This window comes from Eriocheir sinensis, chromosome 5 (assembly GCF_024679095.1).
Source record: "Eriocheir sinensis breed Jianghai 21 chromosome 5, ASM2467909v1, whole genome shotgun sequence".
NCBI lineage: Eukaryota > Metazoa > Arthropoda > Malacostraca > Decapoda > Varunidae > Eriocheir > Eriocheir sinensis.
In genome coordinates, this window is record NC_066513.1 from 25,600,595 (window position 1) to 25,621,167 (window position 20,573).

The window sequence follows — 20,573 nt, forward strand, 5'->3', positions numbered from 1 at the left end:
GGCCGAGCCACAAATATTTACCGTAGTCCGCAAGTAAATTCTGATGGTCGGTGTTTCTTGTGATTTGCATGCATATAAAAGTTAATGGTTAAGCTTGGTAATATAAAGGTGTCGATATCTCGTTTCCTACTTCACCTACTGCTCTTTTACTGCTGAGATTTGAAGATTAGTAGAAAACATGAGGATTACTGACGAGAGAGTAGCCTACTAATTTCGACACTGACTTCTTATTTCTGGATACTATATTATATTATTGTATTAACTTCCCAGGAGGCGGCTAACCTCTCTTCAATATTGTCAGAAAAGATATATATGACAACAGAAAAGCTCAATGGGAGATAGATCAAGTAGGAGACGAGATATCAGTGCGTTAATAAAAAACAATCTTAATTCATTCCTCATCTCAGCCACCAACCTTCAGTATCAGCAGCAGGCGTCCTATCAGCAGCAGGTGTCCTATAGGGTGAATCTCTGAAGCCAAAACTCCATATTACACGTGGGAGGAAAATTCTGTTCTGAACAAATGCACTTTCTTTTTCTTTTTTCACTGATTTTTAGGTAGTCTATGTTTCAACGGTTCCTTCACTCCTCCCACTACATCCATATACACCACAGCATCCCGTTGGTCAGGACTATTGGCTATTTACAAGACAATGAAAAGGATCGCCACCACCCACGCTTCACCAATCCACCTCAGACGTCAACAAAGCAGAGGCTTCGTCTTTTTAACGGCACCCAAACATTGAAATGCGGGATGCGCGCACAACACCGAGAAACTGCTAATCTTTTAGGAGTCTACCTTCTTTTTACAGTAACTTCTTTTTTTTTATTATTTTGTCATGCATCGGGCAACTTTATATATCTATAGAACAACAACTAAATTTGTTACGAGTGTTTATTTTCCTCTTGCAGGAGTGATGCATGAGCCTGGAGTTGAGTGGAGGGCGTATAGTGCTCGGCGGAGCATCACCTCACTCTCAGAACCAGTCTGGAGCTCCCGCGTGCAGGACCTGCCCCGAACAAACGTAGATGAGCCGCAACGAGATATCAGATGAGCTGCGCCTCGCCCTGCAGGGGGCGCTGAGCATGGCTCAGGATCGTGGCTACAAGGTGCAGAGCGACAACCCGCTGCTCAAGCCGCCGCCCACCTGCTGCGCTACATTCTTCAACTCCTTCCCCGCCTACTTCGACGTAACCAACCCAGTTTACGGCGAGACTATCAGGTTCGAGTTTTGGAATGTGCCCCTGAACAAACTGCCGGGCCAGGCGGGACAGCTGGCCACGGAGAGGCTCCGCCGCGCGGCGCGGACCATGGCTGTGGCAGAGAGTGCAATGCGGTTCATCCTGCTGGTGCCTCAGTACTCACACTACCTGGAGAAGCGGGAGCGGCACGCCGTGGAGCGCCTGGGGGCCCAGCTGGAGGTGTTCTCACACCACTTCTTCTTGACAGTGCACAACTTGCGTCGCCAGCAGCCCCACCAGCTGCTGAAGGATCGGCTGATGCTGGAACGCCTCAAGGAGCTGTACGGACCTGTGGCCAATCTGCCAAAGATCAGCGAAGATGACCTGCTGTGCCGCTACCTGGGTGCCGGCCCTGGCGACGTGCTGCTGTCCGGCGACGGCTGTGACGGCATGGTCTCGTGGCGCCTGGTGATGCCAAGCCGCTCTCCGCCCCACGACCACCCGGGCCAGCTGGAGAGGCGCGTGGAGCGGCGACGCAGCGACAGGGCAAAGTTCCTGGGCTACCTTAAGACCATCAGCGAGGATGCCAGCTATTACTGAGGGCGGGGACCGAGCCACTTAGGCCTGCCTGGAGGACTGTCCTAACAGATACTTTTCTACGTGCGTCGGAATCTTATATTTCATAAGCGCAAGGACACATCGTTCACTTTGGACTCACCACGCCACCTTTGATGCGGCTGGCTTGGAGGTTTTCATTATATTTTTGTAATATGGCACTCTGAATATAGAAAAAAATAAAATTAAAAAAAACATTAGCATTTATTTCAAACCAGTTATTATATATCAAGGCCTTTAGGTTTCCTTCATAACAATAGGTTGCATGCCTGATAAACTCATCACTGATATACATAAGCATTCTTGACGCTTGAAAATGAAAAATAGATGAAATAATTAATTTTAGTAATGATAAGGATGATGCTGATAATAGTTATAGTAGCAGCAACAACAACAACAACAACAATAATGAGAACAACAACAACAGCAATGAGAATAAGAATAAGAATAGCAACAGGAGCAACAAGAAAGAAGACACCAAGAAATACGAAGTCTACCTGAAAGTCGTCCTCTGCCGTACTTGCATAATAGAAAACGAGCAACGAATAGAGGGGACGAGAACAAGCTTTCCACATCTAGACTACTACTTCGAGGCCCAGCAATATCTACACAAATGTTCGCCCCTAACTCACTCCCACTGTGCCGACTCTGGACCACGACAACCCAGCGACTTTTAGGCCCCCTTCACACTGTGCCGATTCAGCATCCGGCGATCATTTCTAGACCTCTTTCCGACCATGTGCGACCTTTTCACGTCAACATTTCACACCCAAGAGCTTGTGTACCCTGAGTCGCTGGGTTGTCGTGGCCCAGAGTCGGCACAGTGTGAACGGGGTCCTCAGACTAAACCTTCCTTTCGTCTTCCATTACTTTCCTCAGCCTCCTTCACCTTGCTTGTTCCACTCTCTATTCTTACCTTTTCTGCACCACTCAACCCAGACTACCTACTATAGCCTTTTCTTCCTCATCCCTCTCTATCGATATATAAGTCCCCCCTCTCAGGTATTTTGGGGCTCAATCCAGACTACCCACTAAAGCCTTTCTTCTTCCTTGTCCCTTTCTATCTATATATAAATCCATCCTCTTTATTATTTTTGGGCTCAATCCAGACCATACCAACTAACCAATGTCTTTCTTCTTCCTCATTCTTTCCATCTACTTTTCATTTTCATCCGTCCTTTTTAATATTTCGGAGCTTTCATACCCACATTTGATAAGGCTTTCGTAAAGGTTGTTGTGGGTATTTCTACGGATAATTTTCTGAGCCTTGTGGTAGCTAGGTTATCAAGGCTTCTATACCATGAACCTGATAAAAACACTAATGAGAGCCCGACTTACCTCCTTTGCGGCCTTGGGAAATAGTTGCGGGTACTTCGATGGCTAGTTTCATAAGCATAGTCGTAGTTTATCAAGGCTTCTGCGCCATGAACCAGAAAAACACTCATAAGAGCCCGACTTATCTCTTTTGTGGCTTTGTTGCGAGACCCGAAAGCCTCTGATAATATGAGCTTGTGATAACCTATGATTGACTCTCTCCGTGTTTATTTGTTCTTACACTGACTCACTTTGCTTTCTCAACTATTACAATATGAAGAGTAAAACATACGATAAAAAAATCCCTTGCCCTCTATTATCATAAGCTGCAAAGGCTCATAACCCAGATACGTACAGGGTCGAATGTGTGTGAACCTTTTAAATACGCCGATATGAGACTTTCACTTGCCTACGTCGTCTGATCGAGTAAGAGACATGTGATAAGTTAAACAGGCCAGAACACTGATACCACTTATCTCTTATCTGTTTGGGACCATTAAATTTACTCTCTCTCTCTCTCTCTCTCTCTCTCTTATCGCCATTTATCAGTTTCCATTCTTCAGAAAAAAAACCGAGCTATTATTCATCCTTTGTGAAACCTATTTTTGAAAGGGACCAGAAAACATGATAACAGGGAGATGTGAAAGAAAAATAATCGTGAATATGGTGATGAAAAATGAATATATATGAGGAAATAGGAAGAAGACAACAAAACATCCTTGGCTAGAAAACGTGATAAAAAAATGAAAATGTGAGAGGAAGTAGGAAATTATTAATAAAACATCCTGGGCTAGAAAACGTGATATAAAAATGAAAATATAAGAGGAAATAGAAAGAAAAGAACACATCATACTGAGCTAGAAAACAAGATAAAAATGAAAATATATAAGGAAGTAGAAAGAAGAGAACACAACATCCTGAGCTAGAAAACAAGATTAAAAAATGAAAATATAATAGGCAGTAGGTAATAAAGAACAAAACATCCTGAACTAGAAAACGTGATACAAATGAAATTATAAGAGGGAGTAGGAAATAAAGAACAAAACATCCTGGGTTAGAAAACAAGATTGAAAAATTAAAATATATGAGGAAGTAGAAAATTAATAACAAAACATCCTGGACTAGAAAACGAAATACAAATGAAAATATAAGAAGAAGTAGGAAGAAGAGAACAATACATCTTGAACCAGAAAACGAACTAACTGGGATAACTGAAAAAAAAATTATGTGTATAGTGAAGAAAAAGAAAGAAAATATACGCGGAAGTGGGAAGAAAAGAAAACACCATCTTGGACCAGTCATCAAAATACCTTGGAGAACTGGAAGAAAAATAATCGTGAATTTAGTGTTACAAAAATGAAAATATGTAAAGAAACAGGGAAAAAAATGACAAAATACCCTCCATAATACATCAAAATACAAGTTTGAGCCAGACATGAGATAACATAATCGCCCCACTTATATGAGCTTTTGAAAGTGTTACCTTATCAGTCAATATAGAGGCATGAGATAAGGCGAGGACTTCTATATTTGCCCCACTTAACTAAGCTCTGAATTCTTTCCTTAAGTGGTTACGATGGAAAACATGTTAAAAATGCTAAGGAAAGACTGATAGGTATTCATTATCTATATCCAAAGGTCAAAAAGGAGAACAATCGGGTTTTCAAGAGTGTTTTTTTTAGGTTCATGGTACAGAAGAACGATCGGACTACGAGAAGGGTCATAAAATTACCCCTGGAAATGCTCAAAAAGAAGATAAATCGGGTTCTCAAAAGTGTTTTTTTTAGGTTCATGGTACAGAAGAACGGTCGGACTACGAGAAGGGTCATAAAACTACCCCTGGAAATGCTCAAAAAGAAGATAAATCAGGATCTCAAGAGTGGGTTTTTCTATGTTCAAGGTGCAGAAGAACGGTCAGACTACCAGAAGGGCCATAAAACCACCCCTGGAAATGCTCAAAAAGAAGATAAATCGGGTTCTCAAAAGTGTTTTTTTTAGGTTCATGGTACAGAAGAACGGTCAGACTGCCAGAAGGGCCATAAAACCACCCCTGGAAATGCTCAAAAAGAAGATTAATCGGGTTCTCAAAAGTGTTTTTTTAGGTTCATGGTACAGAAGAACGGTCAGAGTACCAGAAGGGCCATAAAACTACCCTTGGAAATGCTCAGTACTTCTATACGAAAGCCTTGTCATATATGTATGCTTGGGCGCCGAAATGTTTAAGAATGTGACCCTTTGTAACTTTGATTATTAGCTGACTTTCATCGTTCTAACCAGCAAAGTAATCAACATACATTATAATGCCAAAAAAAAAAAAAAATGGAAGGAGTGGAGTCATTCAGTAGGATGGCTGACGGATTCTTCTCTTTTTTTTTTTTTTTCCTTTCGTGGTGTTCGATTCCACAAATTGATCGTCGTTTAATAGAGGCAATGAAAGAGCGCAGTGGAAATCCTCTATGTATTCGTTTTTTTTTTCTCTTATTTCCTCTTTCTTTATATTTCTTTTTATCGCCCTCTCTTCCTTTTTCCCTCCTTCTTTGCTATGTCTTATCATTCCTGCATTCTTCCCTCATTCGTTCACCTTTCACTTCATTTTCCTGTCTTGCTTGTCTTCTGTTTTCTTCTTATTCCCTTTCACCTCTCGTTTATCCACCTCTTAGTTCTTCCCCTTCATGCCTATTTACCCCTTTCCCTTATACCCATCTCTCTTTTCCTTCGCTTTAGTCTTCTTTTTATTATCTATACCTTCCTCTGTTCCTTTCTTCTTACTTTTAAAAAGCCTCTTCATCTCGCTTCCTCTTCGCTTTGGTTCTCTTTTCCTCCATACTCATCTTCTTCTCCTCCTCTTCTTACTCTTTCGAAATCAGCATCCGTTGTGTTCTCCTCCTTTTCTCCTCTCTTATCCTCTTCTTCCTCTAAAACTTTCTCTTTCATATTTTTCAACCCTGATGCAGAGGGCGGTTACCTGGCCTTGCCGAAAGACGGTGAAAGTGGTTGCTGGTATTTCCATGTATTGTTCTTTTTTTTTTTGTTGTTTCTTTTTCGTTTGTGTAATGGAATATATAGAAAAAAGTAACAGTTGTGGTTTCATTGATATCTGTTTTGTGTTTCATGTTTTCCTTCGTTGACCTCTTTGTTTATATTATGTCTATGTTTATTTTATTCATTCATTTATTCATTGGTTTTATCTTTATTTAATATTCAATAATTCCTTGTCATTTATGTCTTTTTTTTTCTTTATTTTACAATATATTTTTTGTTAGGATAAATGTTAATGTACTCCTATCACCATCACCATCACTTTCATCATCATCAGCATAATCATCCTTGCAATTATCATCATAGTCCCGTCAGTTTTTTTTTCTTTTCTTATTTTTCAACCTTTTTTGGGCGGGGGGCGGGGGGGGGAGGTATCACTTTCTCTCCATGTTATTTTTCGATGACGTCCTACGACTGGACTTAACTCTCCCCTAATCTGACCCTCACTTCGTATTACGTAAGACAACGGCAATGACGACACTAGGGCTTATGTACGGAGCAGGTGGGCAATGCATCCACGTCTTGTTTTCTGGATCTGCTTACTTCGCGGCGCCCACCCTCAACACCCCCGATAGATAACGTTGTGGGTGATGTCGGCCGTGCTGAACATTGTTATCATCGGGCGAGGCGCCGCGTGGCACTACGGGGGATTGTGGCTAACCTTTGCCTCGCGGCCTTGAAGTGATAACGAAGAAGAGGATAACGCTGTGCTGGCGAGCTTCGTCATCGTGAAAACGTGGTTCTGATTAAAGAGTTTGTTAGAAGAAGAAGTGAAGTGAGAGAGAGAGAGAGAGAGAGAGAGAGAGAGAGAGAGAGAGAGAGAGAGAGAGAGAGAGAGAGAGAGAGAGAGAGAGAGAGAGAGAGAGAGAGAGAGAGAGAGAGAGAGAGAGAGAGAGAGAGAGAGAGAGAGAGAGAGAGAGAGAGAGAGAGAGAGAGAGAGAGAGAGAGAGAGAGAGAGAGAGTCCTTTTCTTACGCAATCTCTTTTACTTGTTTAGGAGCCTCTCGATGGCCAGTGTCCCTCGCGTCAAGTGACACCGTGACTCAGACTCACACGGGCTGGGCCACATATGTAACAGAGGCAAACACGAGCGAAAGTTTTGTAGGTGGGGAGGGAAGTTGGCGACTAACCCACAAGTTCACCGATGCCAGATTGTCGTATTCTGCCTTTTATGTTTTCCGATTTCCGACCCAAAAACTGCTTTCAGCACCCAAATAACTGCCTTCATATAGAGTTATCGTTTAAATGGTTAATTATTGGTGCTTCTTGCCAACAGTTATGGGCCAGACACCAGTAAATACGCGGCTCCTGAGTACGACAATCTGGCAACGGTAAGGTCCCACTCCCAGGAGCTGCAACGTGTGTCCCTTTTGGCCCTTTGCCGTCTCCTTTTATTCTTGTGTATCCTTATTTACAAATCCACAAAATTGCCTCTAACAGTAAGTTTAATACTTTGAACAGACTTTGATGTTAATGAAAATAGAATAATCTCGTAAGGATTTGTTTTTTGGTGTTTGAAAGATAAATAAGATGAGTGTTCTTTCTATTTGATTTATTTTATTTCATTCACCCCTTTAAAAAAAAATCAGTTTCATACTCATTTAGTATCACTCTTACTTTCACTCCCTGCGTACTGTGTAGAGGTAAAACCATTCTTCCCTAAGTGGACGAATGAGTGGATAAGGAAGTTTGTACTGCTGCTACAATACACACACACACACACACACACACACTAGGAGATCACGCCATACTCCACCATTTCATCGAAGGTTGCCAGCAGGCGTGGTCGAAGCAGCTGGTTATTGTCCAACTGGTCGAGCATTCTCTGTTGATGAACCTTCATGTTCTCCTCCATGTCGTCAGTCATATCTAGAAAGTCCATGACGTCATTCCCCTCGGCCACCACAAAAGGCACCACCATCAGGCACATAAGAAGGCCGAAGAGGTTTTGGTTGTGGTACTCCTTCTTCAGCTCATCCAGAGTGAAGGGAGTCTTCTTGCCGGCATTCGAGAGGACTTGAGAAAAGGACTCGTAGTAAGTCTTCATGAACGCCTCCAGGTTGTTCTTCCTCACCTGGCCCTCCAGGCTCGAGTACAGGAGGTAGTTGAGGTCAGTGGCCAGCGAGGCTTTGCGGCAAATCTGAAGGTCGAGAAGGCGCACGTCCACGGGTTTTCCGCTCTCGTCGTACCTGGAAGTGAAAAAAGGTAAGGAATTCGATATAGTTAGTCACGCTTGTTTCTGCGTTCGAGGTAAAAATTAGGGTGGGAAGTTCACTAAAATACTATAATGCGATTAGTGTGTCTTGAAAATTATGTAGAAAAAAAAAGAGTAAAACAAAAAAGCAGTTCATTAGCATAATCAAGATAACAAATTGCACAACACACACACACACACACACACACACACACACACACACACACACACACGTACTTGAAGAGAATATTGTTGTTCCAACAGTCGCCGTGGCACACCACGTTAAAGTCTGAAGTGCTCTTAAGACATTTTTTCAGCAGGTCGTTTGTTTGGCGGGCGTGTTTCTTCAGCCAGTCCACGACCTTCTCGTAGCCGTTGATCTTCTGCGCCATGGCCATGCCCGTCTTCATGTTGGTGTAAAACACAGTCCCCATCATTTGCTCCAGGTCCTCATCTTGTTTATCCGGGTTTTCATACACGCAGACAAAGTCCTTCTTGATGAAAGGGTACTTTTCCTCGATTGGCTCCGTCATCTTTGCCTGGACAAGTGTTGAGGCAGCGTGCAGGCGCGCCAGCTCGCGTAACGTCAGATTGGTATGGGCCGCGTCCATGCCCTTCTTGCGGTCGAACATTTTGAAGCCGTCTGGCCTCAGGTCCCCTAGCAGGATGACTTCCTCGCTCATCCCATAGTGAGTCCCATAGCAGTTTGCCATGCGCAGCGGCTCCTGCCCGATGCCCTTCAGCTCGGCGTTGATCAAAGGCACAATTTTGTCATAGAAGTTGCCTTCTTTATTGAACATATATGCATTGAAGTCGTTTAACGCAGCAATATTCCGGCAAGGATTGCATTTGGCCACGTAGGTCACCTCCCCCTCCTTGTCCCCTTGGCGGTAACGAACAACAGCACTGGTGACCACACACGCATAGTTGTCGCCCTTCTTGGTGAAATCTTTCACCTCAAAGGAGAGTATTTCAGCGTCGGCTCCCTTGTCCTTCGTCAGCGCCGCCCGAACACGGTCCTCCGACACGAGGGACTGCGGCGTCACTGTGGGCGGCTCCTGCGTCTCGGACACTGGTGGAAGAAAGTTTGTAGCTGAGGAAAGGTCTGGGTGATGTAATCATGTGACTCCCAGAGGAGTAAAAGTATAGAGCGTCAATAAAGCGTGAAGATAGCCTTTGGCGGGGAGAAGACAGAGAAGCAAAGTTGACTTGTATCAACATACTAAAGAGAAGTGCAAGAACAAGAGCACTGAATATGGGAGTTCTTGAGGATAGTGTGTACAGTGGCAGATACAGTCGTCAGGGAAGCCAGCTTGTGATAAATGGTAAATTATTATCAATCCCCAAGTTCTGCGTCACAGCTTGGTTGCACCACCGACCCAGGCGGGTGCACGGCGCCACATCTGTCTCGGCCTCATAGATCATCTTTGTCTACACATGCACAGACGGTAACTGAGTGACTATCAGGATTCGAATTTTACGTTTCCCGCGGATGACATCTGATGGACCCTGGATGGCCACTGGTCACAGGCAAGGATCCAGCTTGAGCATGGCCCGGACACCCCGCCACAGCCCTCCTCCGACGGCAGGATGAACACGCTCATGTCTTGAATCACTTCCTAGATGATTTCAAAAAGTTTCCTGATTTACTTTCGTTAATAAAACCTTTTCACTTGACATTAACGCTCAGAGTTCATTTTTTTCTTTAATTAGCTTGGTTTTAATGACGCTTTCAAGAAAGTGAGAAGAAGTTCATGAGAAAGAAAAGGTTAAGATTGATGTATTAACAAGTCATTCACGTGACCATTGATCTATATTTCTTACTTAATGTTTTCATTTGAAAATGCAAAAAGTGGGCCAGATATGTTTTGATGATGAGTGTGATCACCTTTGCTGTAACTGTAACACACATTAATGTAACTATAACTCTAAGTATATTAATATGTAACTATATAACTACAACTATAACTATAACTATACCGTAACTATATATAGGTGTATATATATATATATATATATATATATATATATATATATATATATATATATATATATATATATATATATATATATATATATATATATATAAAACATGTTCCGCACGAGCAGAGTAGGTTCAGCATACTTTTACTTAAATCCTCATAAAATCTCGAGTTAACTAACCGAAATATAAAAGAGGAATAGAGACAGACCAAGTCCGAACACAGGTATAGGCCTCACAATGCAAGAACTCGATAACACAATAGAAAGAAAAACAGCACGCTAACAAACTAGATTCCTCTCCCAAGAGATGGTATGTTAAACGAGTTAATTTAAACGAAGACGCTTCATAAAACGAATACATGTAATGAAGTAAATCATGATGGTCAGAGAGAATAAAAAAAGTAAATTTCCTCTTAAAGGCGAATCGCTAGTTACATCACTTGGGAGACACTGAGCTGAGGCAACAGGACACAAACGAGGGAGCGATGCGGCAGCTTGTAGAGGTTTGGAAGAGTGCAAGCGAAGATGAGAAACGTAGACTTACTTCTGTAGGTGACGGAGTGGAGCGAGGAGGAGCAGGGTCACATGTACACGCAACAAGCGTTCCCCAGTCACTGGCACAGAGGCGCGGCAGATCGGGTAGAACGGCCGTCTGACCTTGGGCGTAATATTATAATGATTAGCACACAATCTTTGTCCTCTGTGCCCCCCTGCTGGTTTTCTTTTTCGTCAGCTTCCTCCCATCAGGGTCTGTTGGAAGACTGATTTTGTTAGTGATCGCTGAAGAGGAGAATACTAGTTATGTGATTTTACGTGTTAGCATCGCGGCCCGTGGATAGCCCCTTCAGTGACTGTCTTCCTCATGTGTCCTTGACGAGAGAAAATAAGCGGTAGCAGGAGCTGATGCGGAGGCTGTGGTGTTAGTTGATGGTTGTGGGCTTATGTTTCAATTTGGTTAATGTTCAGCAGCTGAGAGTGTGTGTTCGTGATGTCTGAACGTGGCCAGATATGAATGGAAGGGGCTTTTAAACGTTCTATTTCCTTAGACATCGTCTTTGAAACGCGAGAAGTGGCTACATTTAAACAAGAGAAAAAACGACATTGCACCTCCGTCTTAGGATGAGCTTAAATGGTCACCTTTATGTCAGTGGTGGCGACAGTTAGCGGTGATTCATCCACAATAAGCAAATGGTCGGCCTATATTATGTTATCACTGTCACTGTTTACTCATGACGTGGGTGGCGTCTTGTAATTCTAACGGTCTGCTGAACATGAAACAAACCTCCAGGCAATGTCATGGTGACTGGGTAAACTGTAATCATTGCTCCTCTATTCTCTCTCTCTCTCTCTCAACTTTTCTTGTCGACATTGGATATGGGTTTTGTTAACGGAGATGCCGAGCGGAACCTGTTTTGACCTCCTTTTCTTTTTTTTTCTTTTGCTGGAGAAGCGTTTAGCGGGCATTTTTGTTGTTGTTTTTGTTTTTTGCCCATGAGCTGCCTCCTTTGCTGTAAAAACAATACTAAAAAAAAACTAATGGGTAGCTAATCGGAATAGTTTCCCCAAAGGATTTATGAGTAAGAACATCATATCTTATACATACTACGGACAATAATTATAAAAAGGTCAGAGGGAAGAGCTACCCCTCACCAAAAGTCCAGGTCCAAACCCCTGACTTGTACATTAAGGAGTCTGTATAGGGAATCTAGCTATGCACCACCGTGTCCTATTACGATACTGAAGCAACTATACGAAAGCAACATCAGTCGATTAAAGGCTCCCGTTTGTGTGCTGATAACGACGAGGGAGAAGGTCAGAGAGTAAAACAACAATGCAGACCGGAGTAAAATAAAGTATAACAAAATTACAAAGCTCTGAAAAATAGCATTAAAAAACACACCCGTCCTAGTCCAAGCAATAATGCAATGTCACCCACTTCTTCATATGCAGCTCCACGTCTTGAATGTGGCTGCTGCAAAGGTGATGGTGGTGGTGATGGTGTCATATATATATATATATATATATATATATATATATATATATATATATATATATATATATATATATATATATATATATATATATATGATATAAGTGAGTCAGAACTGGTACCGTTACTAAGCAGGCAGGCACCGGTACCGTACAGTATAGCTGGTACCGTTATTACCGGTACCAGAATCTGTCTGCCCTACTCCCAAGTTGCCACCCCTCCAAGACCCAGACCTTCCCCAGCATCCCCGGGTTTGAGCATTGAATGTCTGGGCGTCACGTTTCCTTCTGTCCTGGCCGCCATGTCCTCCACGCTGACCTTCGCCGACCAGAATGGGAAATGGAACACTGCGGAGGACGGTGAGCTCTGGAGGGCCAACAAAACAACACGTGTCGGCGGGGCGGAGGCGAAGGTGGAGATGGCTTCTTCCTCTTCATGGTATTTCGGCTGACAGGCAGTCTTGCGGCACCAACGCGGAACAGGTCAAAGGAGAAGAATAGGCTCAGTTTGTTTTGCTGACCCTCAGGAGCTCGGCCCGAGCTTGAACTTGACGAGGTGTGCACGCCCCCTATCCTTGTTTCCAAATCCATAAAACTGCCTCAAACTGTTATTCTAATACTTTGAACAGATTAAATGTCAATGAAAACAGAATCATCTCGCAAGGATTTGTTTTCGGGTGTTTGAAAGATAAAAGAGTGTTGCTTTCTATTTTATTTATTTTATTACATTCATCCCTTTGATTGTTTTCAGTTACATACTCATTTAGTATCACCCTTGCTCTCACTCCCTCCGTACTGTGTATAGGAAAGACCATTGTTCCCTAAGTGGACGAATGAGTGGATGAGGTTTGTACTGCTGCTTCCACACACACACACACACACACACACACACACACACACACACACACACACATACACACTAGGAGATCACGCCATACTCCACCATTTCATCGAAGGTTGCCAGCAGGCGTGGTCGAAGCAGCTGGTTATTGTCCAGCTGGTCGAGCATTTTCTGATGATAAACCTTCATGTCCTCCTCCATATCGCCAGTCGTATTTTCAAAGTCCATGACGTCATTCCCCTCGGCCACCACTAGAGGCACGACCATCAGACACATGAGAAGACCGAAAAGGTTCTGGTTGTGGTACTCCTTCTTCAGCTCATCCAGAGTGAAGGGAGTCTTCTTGCCGGCACCCGAGAGAACTTGAGAAAAGGACTCGTAGTAAGTCTTCATGAACGCCTCTAGGTTGTTCTTCCTCACCTGGCCCTCCAGGCTCGTGTACAGGAGGTAGTTGAGGTCAGTGGCTAGCGAGGCTTTGCGGCAAATCTGAAGGTCGAGAAGGCGCACGTCCATGGGTTTTCCGCTCTCGTCGTACCTGGAAGTGAAAAAAGGTAAGGAATTTGAAATAGTCATGGTTGTTTTTGCGTTCGAGGTAAAAATTAGGGTGGGAAGTTCACTAAAATACTATAATGCGATTAGTGTGTCTTGAAAATTATGTAGAAAATAAAAGTAAAAAAAAAAAAAAAAGTAGAGCATTAGCATAATCAATGCAATACCTGCTGGCGATTACGAGTCCAACATGTGATCAGGCCGATGACACACACACACACACACACACACACACACACGGCCCGGTAGCTCAGTGGGTAGAGCGTCTGCCTCACAACCAGAAGGACCGGGGTTCGATTCCCCGGCCGGGTGAAGATAAGTTGGGTTTATCTTCTTTCGCGTGTAGCCCCTGTTCACCTAGCAGTGAGTAGGTACGCGACGTCAGGCAAGGAGTCGTGACCTCGTTGTCGCGGTGTGTTGTGTGTGAGTGGTCTCAGCCCTACCCAAAGATCGGTACTATAAGCACTGTGCTTCTCCTTAGGGGAACGGCTGGCTGACTCAAGAGAGACCCGCAGCAGACCAAGCGGTGAATTACACACACACACGCACACACAAACACACACGTACTTGAAGAGAATATTGTTGTTCCAACAGTCGCCGTGGCATACCACGTTAAACTCTGAAGTACTCTTAAGACATCTTTTCAGCAGGTCGGTTGTTTGGCGGGCGTGCTTCTTCAGCCAGTCCACGACCTTCTCGTAGCCGTTGATCTTCTGCGCCATGACCATGCCCGTCTTCATGCTGCCGTAAAATATAGTCCCCATCATTTGCTCCAGGTCCTCATCTTGTTTATCCGGGTTTTCATACACGCAGACAAAGTCATTTTTGAGGAAAGGGTACTTTTCCTCGATTGGCTCCGTCATCTTTGCCTGAACAAGTGATGAGGCAGCGTGCAGGCGCGCCAGCTCGTGTAGCATCAGATTGGTATGGGCCACGTCCATGCCCTTCTTGCGGTCGAACATTTTGAAGCCGTCTGGCCTCAGGTCCCCTAGCAGGATGACTTCCTCGCTCATCCCATAGTGAGTCTCATAGCAGTTTGCCATGCGCAGCGGCTCCTGCCCGATGCCCTTCAGCTCGGCGTTGATCAAAGGCACAATTTTGTCATAGAAGTTACCTTCTTTATTGAACAAATATGCACTGAAGTCATTTAACGCAGCAACATTCCGGCAAGGATTACATTTGACCACGTAGGTCACCTCCCCCTCCTTGTCCCCTTGGCGGTAACGAACAACGGCACTGGTGACCACACACGCATAGTTGTCGCCCTTCTTGGTAAAATCTTTCACCTCAAAGGAGAGTATTTCAGCGTCGGCTCCCTTGTCCTTCGTCAGCGCCGCCCGAACACGGTCCTCCGACACGAGGGACTGCGGCGTCACTGTGGGCGGCTCCTGCGTCTCAGACACTGGTGGAAGAAAGTTTGTAGCTGAGGAAAGGTCTGGGTGATGTAATCATGTGACTCCCAGAGGAGTAAAAGTATAGAGCGTCAATAGAGCGTGAAGATAGCCTTTGGCGGGGAGAAGACAGAGAAGCAAAGTTGACTTGTATCAACATACTAAAGAAAAGTGCAAGAACAAGAGCACTGAAATGGAAGTTCTTGAGGATAGTGTATACAGTGGCAGATACAATCGTCAGGGAAGCCAGCTTGTGATAAATGGTAAATTATTATCAATCCCCAAGTTCTGCGTCACAGCTTGGTTGCACCACCGCGCCAGGCGGATGCACGGCCCCCCATCTGTCTCGCCTCATAGATCATCTTTGTTTACACATGCACAGACGGTAACTGAGTGACTACCAAGATTCGAGTTTTATGTTTCCCGCGGATGACATCTGATGGACCCTTGATGGCCACTGGTCACGGGCAAGGAATCTGGAGCATGGCCCGGACACCCCGCCACAACCTGTAGCAGTCACCGCTCAAACTCCGTGCTCCTTCCCCTCAGTGACACTAAGAAAATGGGCGCTGCAGAGCAGACTCATTAAGTGTACTTCCATTGTCTCTGTCTTTCTTGTCAAGTCTTCATTGTTAACTTTTCTTGATCCTCGTTTACCTCTGACTGTCCGTCCATGTCCTCTTGTTGTCCACTCATACACATTGTTCCACACATACACCAACACTTAAATGTTAACCTACACAGACAACATTCACACAATCACCTCTTTTAAGTGTCTTGTCCATGTCAATGACCTTTGTATGTTTGGCCAAATAAAGTAACCCTGGCGGATATGAGTTTCTCTATCCGTGAGCCAATTAGCACTTAGAACACTCCCTACCACCAACAATTGGTGACCCCGCAGTGTTGCTATGGTTCAAGGTGGCTTATAACCGGTGCCGTTTTAAGGGCACTCTCTCCCGGAGTGTAGGACCTGGGCAAGGTAATTTGTCCATTCGTCCGCCGTCTCCTGGGGCAGAAAGCCTCACCTCCGCTCGGGGCTCGTTGTTGTTGGTGGTAACGAGTGTTCTAAGTGCTAATTGGTTCACGGATAGAGAAACTCATATCCGCCAGGGTTACTTTTTTTTTTTTTGGGGGGGGGAAGATTGCTCCTTCTTGCACGAGGGAGCACGGGCCTTTGCCAAAGGCGGCCCGTAGCAGGAAGCCGACAGACCGACTCTATCGCCGATCGAAATCTAGCCGACTAAGTCGGTGTGTCGACGAGGACTGGCGCGTCTGTTTTTTTTTTGTTTTTTTGCCAAACATACAAAGGTCATTGACATGTCCAAGACACTTAAAAGAGGTGATTGTGTGTATGTGCGTTTGTGCGAATGTTGTCTGTGAAGGTTAACATTTAAGTGTTGGTGTGTGTGTGGAACAATATGTACGAGTGGACAACAAGAGGACATGGACGAACAGTCTGAAATAAACGAGGAACAAGAAAAGTTAACAATGAAGACGCGACAAGACAGACAGAGACAATGGAAATACACTTAATGAGTCTGCTCTGCAGCGCTCATTTTCTTTGTTTCACTGAGGGGAAGGAGCACGCAGTTTGAGCGGTGACTGCTACAAGCCCTCCTCCGACCGCGGGATGAACGCGCTCGCGTATAGAGTCACTTCCTCGATGATTTCAAAAATTTTCATGATTTACTTTTGTAAGTAAAACCCTTTCACTTGACCGGAACGCTCACAATGGTTCATTGTTTTTTTTTAATTAACTTAGTCTTAATGACGCTTTCAAGAGAGTGAGAAAAAGTCAAGAAGAAAGAAAAGGTTAAGAGTGATATATTAACACGTCATTCATGCGGCCATTGATCTATATTTCTTAATTAATATTTTCATTTGAAAATGCAAAAAGTGGGCCAGATATGTTCTGATGACTAGTGTGATCACCTTTGCTGAAAGTGAAACACACTACAAATGTTACTATAACTATAGCTATAAATATAACTTTATATATATATATATATATATATATATATATATATATATATATATATATATATATATATATATATTTATAAATATAGAGAGAGAGAGAGAGAGAGAGAGAGAGAGAGAGAGAGAGAGAGAGAGAGAGAGACCAACTCCGCACACAGGTATAGGCCTCACAGTGCAAGAACTCAATAACATAATAGAAAGAAAAATAGCACGCTAACATACTGGATTCCTTTCCCACGAGATGGTATGTTAAACGAGGTAATTTAAAACGAAGACACATCATAAAACGAATACATGTGATGAAGTCAATCATGATGGTCAGAGAGAGAAAAAAAGTAAATTTCCTCTTAAAGGCGAATCGCTGGTTACATCACTTGGGAGACACTGAGCTGAGGTAACAGGACACAAACGAGGGAGCGATGCGGCAGCTTGTAGAGGTTTGGAAGAGTGTAAGCGAAGATGAGAAACGTAGACTTACTCCTGTAGGTGACGGAGTGGAGAGAAGAGGAGCAGGGTCACATGTACACGCAACAAGAGTTTCCCAGTCACTGGCACAGAGGCGCGTCAGATCGGGTAGAACGGCCGTCCGACCTTGGGCGTAATATTACAATGATTAGCACACAATCTTTGTCCTCTGTGCCCCCCTGCTCGTTTTCTTTTTCGTCAGCTTCCTCCCATCAGGGTCTGTTGGAAAACTGATTTTGTTAGTGATCGCTGAAGAGGAGAATACTAGTTATGCGATGTTACGAGTTAGCATCGCGGCCCGTGGATAGCCCCTTCAGTGCCTGTCTTCCTCATGTGTCCTTGACGAGAGAAAGTGAGCGGTAGCAGGAGCTGATGCGGAGGCTGCGGTGTTAGTTGATGGTTGTGGGCTTATGTTTCAATGTGGTTAATGTTCAGCAGCTGAGAGTGTGTGTTCGTGATGTCTGAACGTGTCCAGATATGAATGGAAGAGGCTTTTAAACGTTCTATTTCCTTAGACATCGTCTTTGAAACGCGAGAAGTGGCTACATTTAAACAAGAGAAAAAACGACATCGCACCTCTGTTTTAGGATGAGCTTAAATGGTCACCTTTATGTCAGTGGTGGCGACAGTTAGCGGTGATTCATCCACGATAAGCAAATGGTCGGACTATATTATGATATCGCTGACACTGTTTACTCATGACGTGGGTGGCGTCTTGTAATTCTAACGGTCTGCTGAACATGAAACAAACCTCCAGGCAGTGTCATGGTGGCTGGGTAAACTGCAATCATTGCTCCTCTCTCTCTCTCTCTCTCTCACCTTTTCTTGTCGACATTGGATATGGGTTTTGTTAACGGAGATGCCGAGCGGAACCTGTTTTGACCTCTGTTTCTTTTTTTCTATTGCTGGAGAAGCGTTTAGCGGGCATTTTTGTTGTTGTTTTTGTTTTTTGCCCATGAGCTGCCTCCTTTGCTGTAAAAAAAATACTAAAAAAAAAATGATAATGGGTAGCTAATGGAAATACTTTACCCAAAGGATTTATGAGTAAGAACATCATATCTTATACATACTACAGACAATAATTATAAAAAGGTCAGAGGGAAGAGCTACCCCTCACCAAAAGTCCAGGTCCAAACCCCTGACTTGTACATTAAGGAGTCTGTATAGGGAATCTAACTATGCGCCACCGTGTCCTATTACGATACTGAAGCAACTATACGAAAGCAACATCAGTCGATTAAAGGCTCCCGTTTGTGTGCTGATAACGACGAGGGAGAAGGTCAGAGAGTAAAGCAACAATGCAGACCGGAGTAAAATAAAGTATAACAAAATTACAAAGCTCTGAAAAATAACATAAAAAAACACACCCGTCCTAGTCCAAGCAATAATGCAATGTCAGCCACTTCTTCATATGCAGCTCCACGTCTTGAATGTGGCAGCTGCAAAGGTGATGGTGGTGGTGATGGAGGTGGCAGTGGTGAAGTCATATATATATATATATATATATATATATATATATATATATATATATATATATATATATATATATATATATATATATATATATAAATGATGCACTTATAACAATGGACAATAATAATGATTAAATACTTCACCCCTTTATCTATTGTTATTTCACCCACATATGAAAAAGTCATTCTGATTTGTGTCTTCGCGTTACAGTGGCCTTGTTTGGTCATGCAACTCAAGGACCTACATTTTTTAGTAGATACAACCTGCATTTCACAAGGATAACCGCAGTGCTACCCATCACCATGACTTTTCTTATCTTGGCTGATATAATACAGCCTATCTTACGCTTTATATCCTATAATCAAGGCCAAGAGGCAAACTCACGAGCAAATATCGAATCGAATCGTATGAGGAGGAACTGATGGACTGATTGACTGTAGCGGGTGTGAGCCAAGGAGCCCAGAACCCTTCGTGTGAACTGTGAAGACTGACGAGGGTCAGTAGAGACTGGCGAGGGTCAGCCAGAGACACACCAGTCCTCCTCGACAGACCGACTTGGTAGGCTTGGCTCACATCAGCCGATAGATTGATTGATTGATTTCGGTCCGTCGGCATCCTCCTCTTCATTGACTATCATCCGACAAGGGTCTATATATATATATATATATATATATATATATATATATATATATATATATATATATATATATATATATATATATATATATATATATATATATATATATATATATATATATATATATATATATATATATATATATATATATATATATATATATATGTATGTATATATATATATATATATATATATATATATATATATATTTATATAATTATAAAATAAGTGGGTCAGAACTGGTACCGTTACTAAGCAGTCAGGCACCGGTACCGTACAGTATAGCTGGTACCGTTATTACCGGTATCGGTATCTGCCCTGCCTTACTCCCAAGTTGCCACCCTTCCAAGACCTAGACCTTCCCTGGCATCGGGGTGAGATTGACGTGGAGTGAATGGGAGGACTGGAAGGGAGTGGATGGTGCTGCTGCTGGGGCTCAGTGGAGAGACGAGTGGACAAGTGATTGAGGCAGTGAAAGCGTTCCTGGAATGCATGTGGCGTGCAAGATGTAGGGAATGATATCTTGCCCCGAGAAGAACATAGACTTTCCGCATGTTTTGTTATCTTTTCGCAGGAGCTGCCGATACAAAGGCCTGGCTGGGGAGAAATCCCAAGCCACCTGTGACATCAGGATCAATATCAAGACCCGGGTTTGAACTTTGAATGCCCGGGCGTCACGCTTCCTTGTGTCCTGGCCGCCATGTCCTCCACGCTGACCTTCGCTGACCAGAACGGGAAATGAAATACTGCGGAGGACGGTGAGCTCTGGAGGGCCAACAAAACAACACGTGTCGGCGGGGCGGAGGCGAAGGTGGAGATGGCTTCTTCCTCTTCATGGTATTTCGGCTGACAGGCAGTCTTGCGGCACCAACGCGGAACAGGTCAAAGGAGAAGAATAGGCTCAGTTTGTTTTGCTGGC

The 20,573-nt window shown here is 43.6% G+C and overlaps 2 protein-coding genes and 2 long non-coding RNA genes across 4 annotated transcripts in view; 2 read left to right on the forward strand and 2 right to left on the reverse strand.

Annotated features, from left to right (window-relative positions):
* Window positions 1-4,137: 4,137 nt before the first annotated feature.
* Window positions 4,138-7,027, forward strand: LOC126985678 (uncharacterized). The gene is made up of 2 exons (XR_007738898.1): window positions 4,138-5,109; window positions 5,214-7,027. It is a non-coding gene; the product is annotated as an uncharacterized LOC126985678 (long non-coding RNA).
* Window positions 7,028-7,680: 653 nt separating this feature from the next.
* Window positions 7,681-11,002, reverse strand: LOC126985666 (uncharacterized). Its single transcript, XM_050840815.1, has 3 exons — window positions 10,871-11,002; window positions 8,581-9,415; window positions 7,681-8,338 (listed from the first exon to the last, which is right to left on the reverse strand). Coding segments are annotated over exons 1-3 (1,293 nt in total). The 5' UTR covers window positions 10,872-11,002; the 3' UTR covers window positions 7,681-7,881.
* Window positions 7,946-20,573, forward strand: part of LOC126985672 (uncharacterized) — a 13,712-nt gene continuing 1,084 nt past the window's right edge. Inside the window, exon 1 of the long non-coding RNA XR_007738896.1 lies at window positions 7,946-8,094. This is a non-coding gene — a long non-coding RNA (uncharacterized LOC126985672). The remainder of the gene's footprint in view (window positions 8,095-20,573) is intronic.
* On the reverse strand, window positions 13,013-17,762 carry LOC126985667 (uncharacterized). The gene is made up of 3 exons (XM_050840816.1): window positions 17,558-17,762; window positions 14,273-15,107; window positions 13,013-13,691 (listed from the first exon to the last, which is right to left on the reverse strand). Coding segments are annotated over exons 1-3 (1,293 nt in total). The 5' UTR covers window positions 17,559-17,762; the 3' UTR covers window positions 13,013-13,234.

Bases quoted from the DNA above. Each gene is read 5' to 3' on its own strand.
- LOC126985666 (XM_050840815.1), bottom strand. The intron at 8,339-8,580 runs GTACGTGTGTGT...TTTCACTTCCAG, and splicing joins AACAACAATATTCTCTTCAA to GTACGACGAGAGCGGAAAAC.
- LOC126985667 (XM_050840816.1), bottom strand. The intron at 13,692-14,272 runs GTACGTGTGTGT...TTTCACTTCCAG, and splicing joins AACAACAATATTCTCTTCAA to GTACGACGAGAGCGGAAAAC.